General features: G+C 36.0%; 1 protein-coding gene across 3 annotated transcripts; it reads right to left on the minus strand.

Moving 5' to 3' along the window:
* Nucleotides 1-1,818: 1,818 nt before the first annotated feature.
* On the minus strand, nt 1,819-10,410 carry LOC306883027 (E3 ubiquitin-protein ligase XIAP-like). Of its 3 annotated transcripts, none has more exons than XM_079438083.1 (7): nt 10,245-10,410; nt 5,782-6,567; nt 5,537-5,636; nt 4,617-4,695; nt 4,450-4,486; nt 4,153-4,323; nt 1,819-2,893 (listed from the first exon to the last, which is right to left on the minus strand). In XM_079438083.1, exons 2-7 carry the CDS (start codon nt 6,545-6,547, stop codon nt 2,703-2,705), a joined length of 1,344 nt encoding a protein of 447 aa, XP_079294209.1. In that variant the 5' UTR covers nt 6,548-6,567; nt 10,245-10,410; the 3' UTR covers nt 1,819-2,702. The 3 variants fall into 3 exon arrangements, with proteins under 3 accessions (XP_079294209.1, XP_079294207.1, XP_079294208.1); XM_079438081.1 differs by having other exon boundaries at nt 1,890-2,893; nt 4,153-4,326; XM_079438082.1 differs by lacking the exon at nt 10,245-10,410 and adding an exon at nt 9,985-10,082 and having other exon boundaries at nt 1,896-2,893; nt 4,153-4,326.
* Nucleotides 10,411-11,262: the final 852 nt, after the last annotated feature.

An 11,262-nucleotide genomic window follows, 5' to 3' on the forward strand; every position in this document is an offset into this window, starting at 1 on the left:
GTTTGTTCTTTCATTCATATATATATATATATATATATATATATATATATATATCTCAGAATCAGATTTGGTAGCTGAGCTGAACCAGACAGTTATAGAAGTGCAGAGGATGGATTCAATGATGGCGGAGTAGAACTGTTTCAGTAAGTCCTGTGGCAGGTTGAACTTCCTCAGCTGGCGAAGGAAGTACAACCTCTGCTGGGCCTTTTTCACAATGGACTCCATATGATTGTCCCACTTCAGGTCCTGAGAAATTGTGGTGCCCAGGAATCTGACTGACTCCACTGCAGTCACAGAGCTGTTCATGATGATTATTTTAGTTTTTAAAATAATGTGGTTGCATAAGTGTGCACACCCTTAAACTAATACTTTGATTTTATTACACCACTCAGTCGTTTTGGATATGAGTCTATCAGCATGGCACATCTGGACTTAGCAATATTTGCCCACTCTTCTTTGCAAAAATGCTCCAAATCGGTCAGATTGCGAGGGCATCTCTTCAGATCACCTCACAGATTTTCAGTCGGATTCAGGTCTGGGCTCTGGCTGGGCCATTCCAAAACTTTATCATCTTCTGGTGAAGTTATTCTTTTGTTGATTTGGATGTATGCTTTGGGTTGTTATCGTGCTGAAAGATGAAGTTCCAGCTTTCTAGCAGCTTTGTGCCAGTATTGACTGGTATTTGGAACTGTTCATAATTCTCTCCACCTTGACTAAGTCCCCAGTTCCAGCTGAAGAAAAACAGCCCCAAAGCGTGATGCTGCCATGCTTCACTGTGGGTATGGTGTTCCTTTGGTGATGTGCAGTGTTGTTTTTGTGCCAAGTTCAACCTTGGATTCATGAGAACATAACACATTTTCCCATGCTTTTGGGAGACTTATAATGTGTTTTTGTAAAATCTAGCCGGGCTTGGATGTTTTTCTTGCCACCCTACCCCATAGCCCAGACATTTGAAGAATATGGGAGATTGTTGTCACATGTACTACACAGCAAGTACTTGCCAGAAATTCCTGCAGCTCCTTTAACGTTGCTGTAGGCCTCTTGGCAGCCTCCCTGACCAGTTTTCTTCTCATCAATTTTGGAGGAACATCCAGTGCGTCATAATTTCTCCACTTGATGATGACTGTCTTCACTGTGTTCCATGGTATATCTAATGCCTTGGAAATTCTTTTGTACATTTCTCCTTTTAACACTGAGATCCCTCTGATGCTTTGGAAGCTCTCTGCAGACCATGGCTTTTGCTGTAAGATGCGACTAAGAAAATGTCAAGAAAAGCCTACAAGAACATCTAAACTTTATTTTTTGGTTTAACCAGAAGCACTTTAAATGATGGCAGTGTGTGCTGACTCCTGTTTAACATTAGTTTGTCTGTGATTGCTTAATTCTGAACACAGCCACATCCTTAGTTATAACAGGGTGTGCACACTTATGCAAACACATTATTTTAGTTTTTACTCCACCTTTCCTAAAAGATTTCAGTTTTTTTTTTTATTTAGTTGTACAGGTTATAGTTTACATTAAAGGTGGAAAAAGTTCTGAAATTATCTTGGTCTCATTTTTTTTACACCACAGAAACCTGCCATCTTAACGGGTGTGTAGACTTTTTATATCCACTGTACATCTCTATATTTATATTCATATAATTTATATTATAAATTTAATATAAACAACATTTTCATGCATGTGTATTTATGTATACATAAATATACACAGTACATAAATGTAAACAACTTATTTTGGATGCGATTAATCGTTTGACAGCACTAATATACATATATATACTATTTTCAAATACATTTTATTTTAATTGTCAATCAGAACCATTAGAGCTGTTTATTGTTAAAAAAACAACAACAGCATCTTAAATAAATGCACAAGATATAACATTTACAGCAACGCATTTTTAATAATTAATAACTAACAGCTGTATGTCATTACAAGTGCTTGCAGAAGCACTCACTAAACCCATAAAATATATAACAATATAATTAAATTAATAAAGTGAAATACATTAATTGGTAAGCAGGCAGAAATTATGGTGAGAACTGTGTTCTGATGTAAGCAGAACAGCTTTTAGCCTCGCTTTCCAGTTTATGAATTAAAAAAAACTGAGATGAAACAGAAGAGAAAAGATCCACTGTGAAGTCCACTTTTATTGTCATTTTAATGGATGAAAAAAGTCATTATTAAAAGGAATTAAGTATCTGAAGAAAGGTATCAGAACAAAAACTAATTTGGACTGGTCAAGTTTAAATTAGCGTTGACTAAAAATCTCAAGCAATTATTTTTTAATAAATTAAAATATATAAGGTGTAAAACATGATTGTCAAAATATTAAACAATGAAAATGTTAATAAAAAGTAGCCTACATAAAGGCACTATGGTGATTAACGTGTATTTGAGGGAAGCAACTAAATGGAAGGTATGAAAAAGGATTCAAGATGTCTTTCCCTGCAATATATTACAAGTTAATTTACGTAGTGTGTCCCTGCCTTGATCAAAATCAAACATCTATATACAGCTTGTTATTTTGAAGTCTTTAAATAAATAATTTTATCAGTTTAGTACCTCTACATATGTATTTCTACATATATATACACACACACACATCTTAAATTATAGACATCAATTTAGGAAGGATTACATTCGGCCACTTTCAATAAGCATCAGCATTTCTTTTGGAGTGTTGGCTTCTTTGTCTTTTAGGCATTGTAGGTCTTGATCTTCTGCGTGATGGAGGCACAGCAGATGGGACACTTGTTCAGGGGTTCTGAGCATTTCTGACAGGTGACCAGGTGTCCACAGGGAATGAAGACGATGTTAATGTCACTGTCCATGCAGACTTTACAGAGTTTCTCCCTCTGGAGTTTCTCAAGTTTCATTATGGGGTCCTCTGTAGAAAATATGTAAGAAACAAATGCAACGTTAAAACAATATCAAAATATAGCGATTCTCTGCTTATTTATTTTATTATATTCATCTTATTTTATGAAGTTTGAAAGCCGTCAATCTCAACAATGTTTGACATACTATTTTTAAGAGTCTGATTTATGCAAGTAACAATTTTATGTTCCAAAAGTTGCAATTTATTTGCAGCAAAGCAAAGCATGCAAACATTTGAAAGAATACTATGGCAAAGTTATTGCTTTCCTTATTCAAACCGATTTTTTTCATGAATATATGGTTGACCTGAAGAATGAAATCTATATCATACTCTTGGAAAATTATGAGCCATATCACCGCTTTTCGACACTAGAGGTGTGACAATACACTCACGACATATGACAATACACGAGATGAGACAAAATACAGATACTTGGTTCACCAGAACTAGACAATATTTTAAAAGTATTTTTAAGAAATTTTCAATTAGAAAATATTTGTCTTTTTAATTACAAAAAGTGTACCTTTTTAATTACAAAAAGTGTACTACCTGCAGAGGGCGCCAAAGGCCTGGTGACGTTCCACTTTACAGCGTGATTAAATAATGTTTAAATCCATTACATTTTAATATTTGGCCACATGGTTGCAAACTCAATCTTTTATTTTGAAATCGCGATGTACAATAAATAGCATATTTAGAAATAGTCGATGTATTCTCCTGTGTTGGCAAAGGTTTATTCATTTATATATTATAGTTTTCCCAGATGAACTTTAAGCCATTCAAATTAACAGCATATACAGAGGAAGAGTTTAGCCCCTTTCACACATACAGTCTTTACTGGTAAATTACCGCTAAGTTCCTATTAAGAGATCATGTGTGAACAGGACCTTTAAAAAAATCCCGGTAAATTTGTTCTGGCAATCATATCGCTCTTATGGAGATGAAGTGATTACTCTGAGCCGTTTACAAAGCTCCACTGCTTTTTAATTAGTTTTTCTATCTAAAAATGCACTAGATGGACATCTTTGACCATTGCGCCTCGCAGCTTTTTCAACGTGTCGCACTTCTCCATTCATCAGGGCTGCGACTCTGCAATTGGATTCTATTATGCACGTCTCGTGTTTATAAGAGCAAAAAAAATTCTGATTGGCTATATATTTTCTATATATAGAAAATGTTGGAATTCACTTAATTTCAAAGTACCTTTCATACAAATCAGACTTTCACAAAAAAAAAAAAAAAAGAGAGCAAAGGAAACAAGCACTTGCCAGTTTTCTCGGGTGTGATACTGGCACCGAGGTCTTGAATAAGTGCCTCTACTGAAGTATAACCCTCAGTGTTCTGACGTAGTTTCTGCAGAAAGGTGCGCTCCACTTTGATGGGGTCAAAACCCATTTCTACAGCCTTTTGTGCAATCTTTGACTGCAGGACTTTCTGTGCTGCTGAACACAAAGTAAAAGTCAAATATCTTGGGAAGACCGGATGTTTCCAGAGATATTGTAGACAGCAGTTATAAAAACTATGATTATTGGATTTGAAAGTAAATTAAACTCAGAAAAGCTTACCTTCCTCGTGACTTGAAAAGCCATTCTGACTTGATCTCTGTAAGGGCAAATTAAAACATCTAAGACATATAGCACACACACATATATATAAGAATAAAAGGATTGGATAGAATTCATAATGAACACATTCTGTTAAGTACGCATAACTGTGTAAAGCAATGACTCACTGAATGGTCTCCTTTTGGATATCTCAGCTGCATGCTGTTGACATATTCTCCTCCTTTTTCTGCCAGAAGGAAACTGCAGCTGGGGGTCAATTATCATAATTTCACAATTAGACACCAAATTTTTCACCATGGTTAATGCTTGCCTCATATGATCAATATCTAAAATATACTGATATCATTCCTCACGTTGTATGAACAAAATTTCTTTAGGGACACATATATCAGTACCATATCAGTTATTAGATAATTTTAGGGTCTATAATTTGGCTGTTTCAGTTGATATTGGATATTTTTATGCCTTGGTCATCGTATAATGCATACTTAATTTAAACAAATAATTTAATAATAACACTTAAAATATTATCTTTAGTGAACCAATAACCCTATTATGTAAAGTATGGAAATGGATATTATCATTAACTAAAAATAAAAACATTACTTGACTAAATGAAACTTAAATAAAAATATATATAAAAAAAACTAATTTTAGTTTAACTTTAAGTGCTAAACTAAAATGAATTTAAAAATAAAAACTATAAAAAGACAAAAAAAAAAAAAAAAAAAGTACTAAAAATGCTTAACTAAAATTTTATTGAAAATATAAATTGATTTAAAACATTACAAAAACTATAATATATATATATATATATCTCAATGATACCACAATAATACCGGCACATTATATTGTTGCGATGCCCAAATTCACATTTAAATGGCTGATTAATTGTTTAATGTTTTACCTTAATTATAAATATTTACTATAAAATAGTACAGAATTATTCTATTCATTCTGCTGTAACACTCACATTCATACAGTCACTGTATGCAAAAGAGCAGTCTGGATATTAAGTTAAATTTTACAGTGAACATGAAAATGTACCTCAATATTTCAATATAGGCTATACAAAAAAGCAATTCACCCTGGATGGTGCCTGGCATGCTCCTCCCAAGGGTCTTCATCAGACCTCCACCCCTTCAGTCCTCCTCCACATCTGAAGCAGAGCACATGGTCCTGTTCTCCTATATAACCAAACACCACAATAAAAGTGCTGCAAGGATGATTTTTAAAGGCCAAAGCCTGGAAACAATTTATTGAACTTTCTGCTATCCTGATTCATTCGGTATAAATAACTGAATAAGCTTGGAGAAACATAACAGTAGTTACCTCTGCTGTAGAAACCAGCTCTGGCCAGTCTCTCAGGGTCTATGGGATGCTGTTTGCCTCTGAAGGTTTCAAGACGCCCCTCAAAAGTCTCCACAGAGGCTCTCTGAACATTCACCCTGGGTCGAGGTGTTGTCAACGGCACATTGCCCACATCGTGGCCCAAGATGAAGAAGCAGTTTGGGTAGTGCTTTGCATGTTCAGCCCAGGCTTCATCGCCTGACTCCCATCCTGCCAGCTGCTGCCCACAACAGAAGCACCTCACGGCGTCATTTGTTCCTAAGTAATACATCCCTGCTGCTGCCAGGTCTTCGGGTTGAACTGGAGCATCTGCAGGCCACTCACTGAAAGTATTCAGCCGAGCTTCCTCGCTCTTCATGTGCGGCACAATGGGATAAATGGTCTCATCCACCACCTCTCCCGTGCGGAGCTGGAACTCCATGGCTTCAGCCTCTTCATCGTAAGCAGGGCTTTGAATGAGGTCAGGGGTTCTCAAACCATGAGCACAGCTGAGGAACTTGCAGTTGGGAGATGCTTGATGATGTCTCTTCAGTGGGGCATCCCCTCTGCTCCAGTCTTCCACTGTTGCATGGCAGCTAAAACATCGCACCCTGTCTGCCTGACCTGTAAAATAAAAGCCTGCCCGGGCCAGGCGCGCAGCTGAAAATTCTTCAGAATGGGGGAATTGCTGGAAGGAACTCACACGATTAGGCATGGATGACCATGCATCATCAGCTTCAATTTCACCATCTTGACTTGAGCGTGCCATTATTGCTTGTAACAAAATGTCTGTAAAAAATAAAAATAAAAAAGTGTGTCAAAATTAAATACAAATATGTATACATTAGCAGTCAAAAGGTTGGAATAATTAAGAAAGAAGTCTCTTAAGCTCACCAAGGCTACATTAAAAAAAACCCCACTAAAACAGCAATACTTTGAAATCTTATAACAGTGTCGCATGATCTTTCAGAAACTATTTTAATATACCGATTTGTTGCGCAGTTATTGTCAGTTATTAAGCAGCACAACTGTTTTCAATATTATTAATAATAAATGTTTCTTGAGCAACAAATCAAGACAATTTATCAAATAAATGCAGTTCTTAAGACCTTTCATAAAATAAAAAAAATGCCAAACCTTCTAAAGAAAAGAGAACACCACCAACAAATTGGTTTATTAAACAATAAAATTAAAGGGTAAATTATTTACTATTATTTACTTGGCAGTCAATGGGAGTCACAAGCCTCCCGGTTTTCATCCAAACTATTTTAAATTGTGTTCCGAAGAAACGTATGAAGGTAAAATAATGCCATAAAGATTTGCATATGCAAGGTAAGAGTTGTGGAAGTGTACATAAGACTGTAAGCGTAAATTAAATTTGCATGCACAAGAGAAGCTTTGTAAATGTGTAAATCGCATTTCAAGCATAAGAAAGAAGGATTTGCAGCATTTTATTGTGAAACTGCACCTTCATGCTAACACAAAATAAATATGATATATAAATAAATATTACCGTTGGTTCAAATATTGAACCAATTTTTTTTTAAATGGAATTGTCCCTGATCAGTAGACAGGTGAAATTATACACGTATTAAACAAGTACAGATACTAGGCCATCTTTAAGTATTATCAAAGTTACAATAAACTAATATATATAGCCTGTTGAGGAAGAAAAGGATACGACACGGCTCGCAATTCAGTATGAACACATGGGAGTCTAGCCTAATGGTACACAACTTATATTATATCATGTTTTAATTAAGTTATTATTTATTTTTAATGTACGTGTACGTTAAAAGTACCATTCTGGCAGCAAGAACGATCTTGAACTAAATGAAGATTAATGTTTTGGCGTGTGATGTGTTTATTGAACCAATCAGAAAAGAGTAAACGGAGAGTCAGCGAGAGCCTCATTTGATTGGCTACAAGAAGGTGGTGGACCCGCCCTCCCCTTCACGCGTGCAAAACTCAGTTAGTGAGATAATCGTGCCAAAATTGTAAGCGCAGAGAAAAGACGGAGCTGTACATTTCGGGAACTTTTTGCCCCACATGCACAAGTCATTTAGACATTTGCGAGTTTGTTTTTTTACACATACAGATTGTTTCTATGCAGTCAATCCGTTTGCAGTTCTTTAAACTGTTGTTTTCATTTGCAAATCACTGTTCACAGGCACGTTTGACCCTATTTTGGCGAAAAAAAACGTGCCAAAAGTTTTAATGGAAGTCAGAAGAATGCAGATCATATTTAGTGTTAGCATGACGCTGCAGTTTCACAATACATGAATTACACTTATGAGTAACAGCAAAATGCTGCAAATCGTTTTTTCTTACGACTGAAACACGATTTACACTCACAAATCTTACCCTGCGTATGCAAATATTTATGGCATTATTTTACCTTCATACAAACGATGCTTTTACTGGGTTGGAACGACATGGGGGTAAGCGATTAATGACCATTTTCATTTTGGGGTGGAGTATCCCTTTAAGGCTGGCTGTTTTTTTGGGGTGGAGTATCCCTTCAAGGCTGCTCAGATCAATAAAATCAGACAAGTTTGAACAATAATACTCGTTCTTGTGTAATTATTGCAAAGTTTCTAAAATCATTATCTCGTTTAGAAACACTGTTACTAAGGTCATGTGTCATTTCCACGTCAACGGTCCATTATTAAACTGAGTCACCAGGACATAGTGAACCTGGTGGGCTGCTCAGAACATTCCACAGCTTCCTTGAAACCGGCTGCGTGTGCGGGGTTTACATTGTTTGTGCATGTTTCATATCCACCGCTGACACACGTTCAATGGGTTTCTACAGTCCCAAACTAGGAATGCAACACAAGGAATGTTTATAAAAGAATCCAAAAAATATAACCGGTAGAGTTATTCAGCGTTCCTGTCACTTTAAGAGACACAGGCGTTGTCAGTCACATGTGAACAGCGTGTGTAGGGTGATATAACATCCACCCTGCTGTACTACTCAAGAACATTTAGAAACCGCCTCATCTGGCCCGGATACACTGACATAAGACACAACTTAATCATGTGGTTGTACATCATGGACATTACAAATTAAATGTCTTATGTAACTTTTTTTGTTTTAAACAAGTGGAATGACTGCGCCTTATGTTGTCACCTCTTGACATGATCATCAATCAGTAACATTACCTTTTAACATCACAACACCACTCCAGAGTTAAAAGATGTCCTGCTCCAGTGTTGCCAATTGGGCTACTTTAACACTATTGTTGTTTTCATGTCCGAGGGTTGAAGCAACCCCAATAACCTGATATTTATCCCCTGGAATGTGAGGGGATTCCTGCCAAAAAAACTGTTTTATCCCCGAGAGTGATTTTTAACGGGGGACACCCCCTCGAAATGCAATTGGGCTAGTTTTGAGTAAAAATTGGGCGGGTTTCCTGCCCAAAACTTTCCAATTCATAGGAACGTGCAGGACTTTCTTTCTTTTTTTTCCTACTAATGTCGTTTTATTGCTTAGCATTTGAACTGTAAGTAAATTGCACTTAAAAAGCATTGAAATAACTTTCCATCCTAAATTACGACTTTCTTTAAATCTAATGTATAACATAACATATGTACAATCTCAATAATATAATAAGGAGCTTTCACGATGCTCAACCTGCCCTGTTAACATTTCACACAAAGACAGGGAATTTTTCTCTGTAAAAAAATAAATAAAGAAATAATTTATCCCTCCTGTCATTAGCAGGGAAAACAAATGCATTGTATATACATCGACATACATGCACACATACATACATGTGTGTGACCCAGGAGCACAAAACCAGTCATAAGTAGCACAGCTATATTTGTAGAAATAGCCACTGTAGGGGTCAAAATTATCCATTTTTATTTTATGCCAAAAATCATTAGGATATTAAGTGAAGATCATGCTCCATGAAGATATTTAGTCATTTTCCTAACGTAAATACATCTAAATTAATTTTGGATTAGTAATATGCATTACTAAAAACTTCATTTGAACAACTTTAAAGGCGACTTTCTCAGTATTTTGGCATCAATGGCAATTACATCAATGCAAGCTTATTTATTCAGCTTTCAGATAAATTTCTGTCTTAAAAATCGACCCTTATGACTGGTTTTGTGGTGCCGGGTCACATATATAGCAGTTTATTATTATGTAAAAGGAGGTTTTCTAGCAGCAAAGATCTGCAGGTGTAACGTTACCTCACGACACACAACCGTAGCATGCGGCAGCTTTACACGGTTTCGGTTTGACTCCGTGTGTTATACATTGAATTGGAAAGCTTTCACTTTTCTCCATTTGCGATCAACATCAGGACGATATAAGGCAGGCAAAACATTCAAAAGAAGGCCGCATCAGAGACTTTGACCTTAACCTGATAATCAGGCTGTTAGGATTAGTAAGAGCGCACTAGCATTAGCATTAGCAGTCCGCGATGCCATAAACCTTAACGTCTGCTTACCTTCGGTGAGGAAACGCGTTATTTACTGGACATCAACTTCAGTATTTGAAAGACGACAAGCTTCTCTCCGCTATGCCCTTGGACGAAGCAAATAAATGAGTATGAGTCTTAAACTATTTAAATACGTCGTCGAATAGTGACACTCCAACTGGAAATTACTGTGGGTGGAGACCTGGTTCATGAATATTAATTTAGCATGTGACGTTCCTACTTCTTATTGGCTGGTGCTCTTCATGAATATTAATTAGAGCGGGGCTCTCCAGTACTATTCAATTTCCAAGCAATGTTAAAATTATAAATTTAATATTCATGAGCTAAACCTTTGCAATAGTAAGATTCGTAATTTGACGATATGAAAGTGGACAGTGGTTCGGAAATTTGTCAATTTGATTTCGCTTTCTCTACCCGCTTGCAGGGATTTTTCTATCGTGTTACAAGAAAGCCCACCGCATTTTCCATTATCCCCTAAAAATCAAATGTGAGAAAATGCAATAAGATAACAGTGATCATTACACACAGGGTTCCTAAGCAGTATATAATTAGATTTTAGCATTTTTTTTAGCATATAGAAAAAAAGAAAACAGAGTATCGAAAATATTTTTGGTGTCCCTATTCTGTTATCTAAAATAAAATTAAAAACAAGTATTTCTATAAGTAAAAATCTGTCTTTACAACTTTTACTTGTAATGGGGTAATATTTGACCAGCAGGATCTGTACTTTCACTCAAGTAATGGAGTTGTGTACTTTGTCCGCCTCTGTAGTAATCATTTTGCAATGAAAAGTTTTTTTATTTTTAGTATTTTTTTAAATTAAAGAAACAATATGCATGTCTTATAAGCTGAAATGAAACTAAATTAAAACAAACATTCAAACAGAACTTTTCGTCATTCAGACATGTTTGTAGAATCGTCACCAGTATTTCGGAACCAAGTCAGTACTGAAATTTAAAAAATGCAATGATACCAGCCTTTCTGCAGGTACAGAGTATCAGGGCAATTCAAAGGCTCTGTTTTGCTC

This window comes from Barbus barbus (genome assembly GCF_936440315.1).
Source record: "Barbus barbus genome assembly, chromosome: 17".
In the NCBI taxonomy this organism is placed as follows: Eukaryota; Metazoa; Chordata; class Actinopteri; order Cypriniformes; family Cyprinidae; genus Barbus; species Barbus barbus.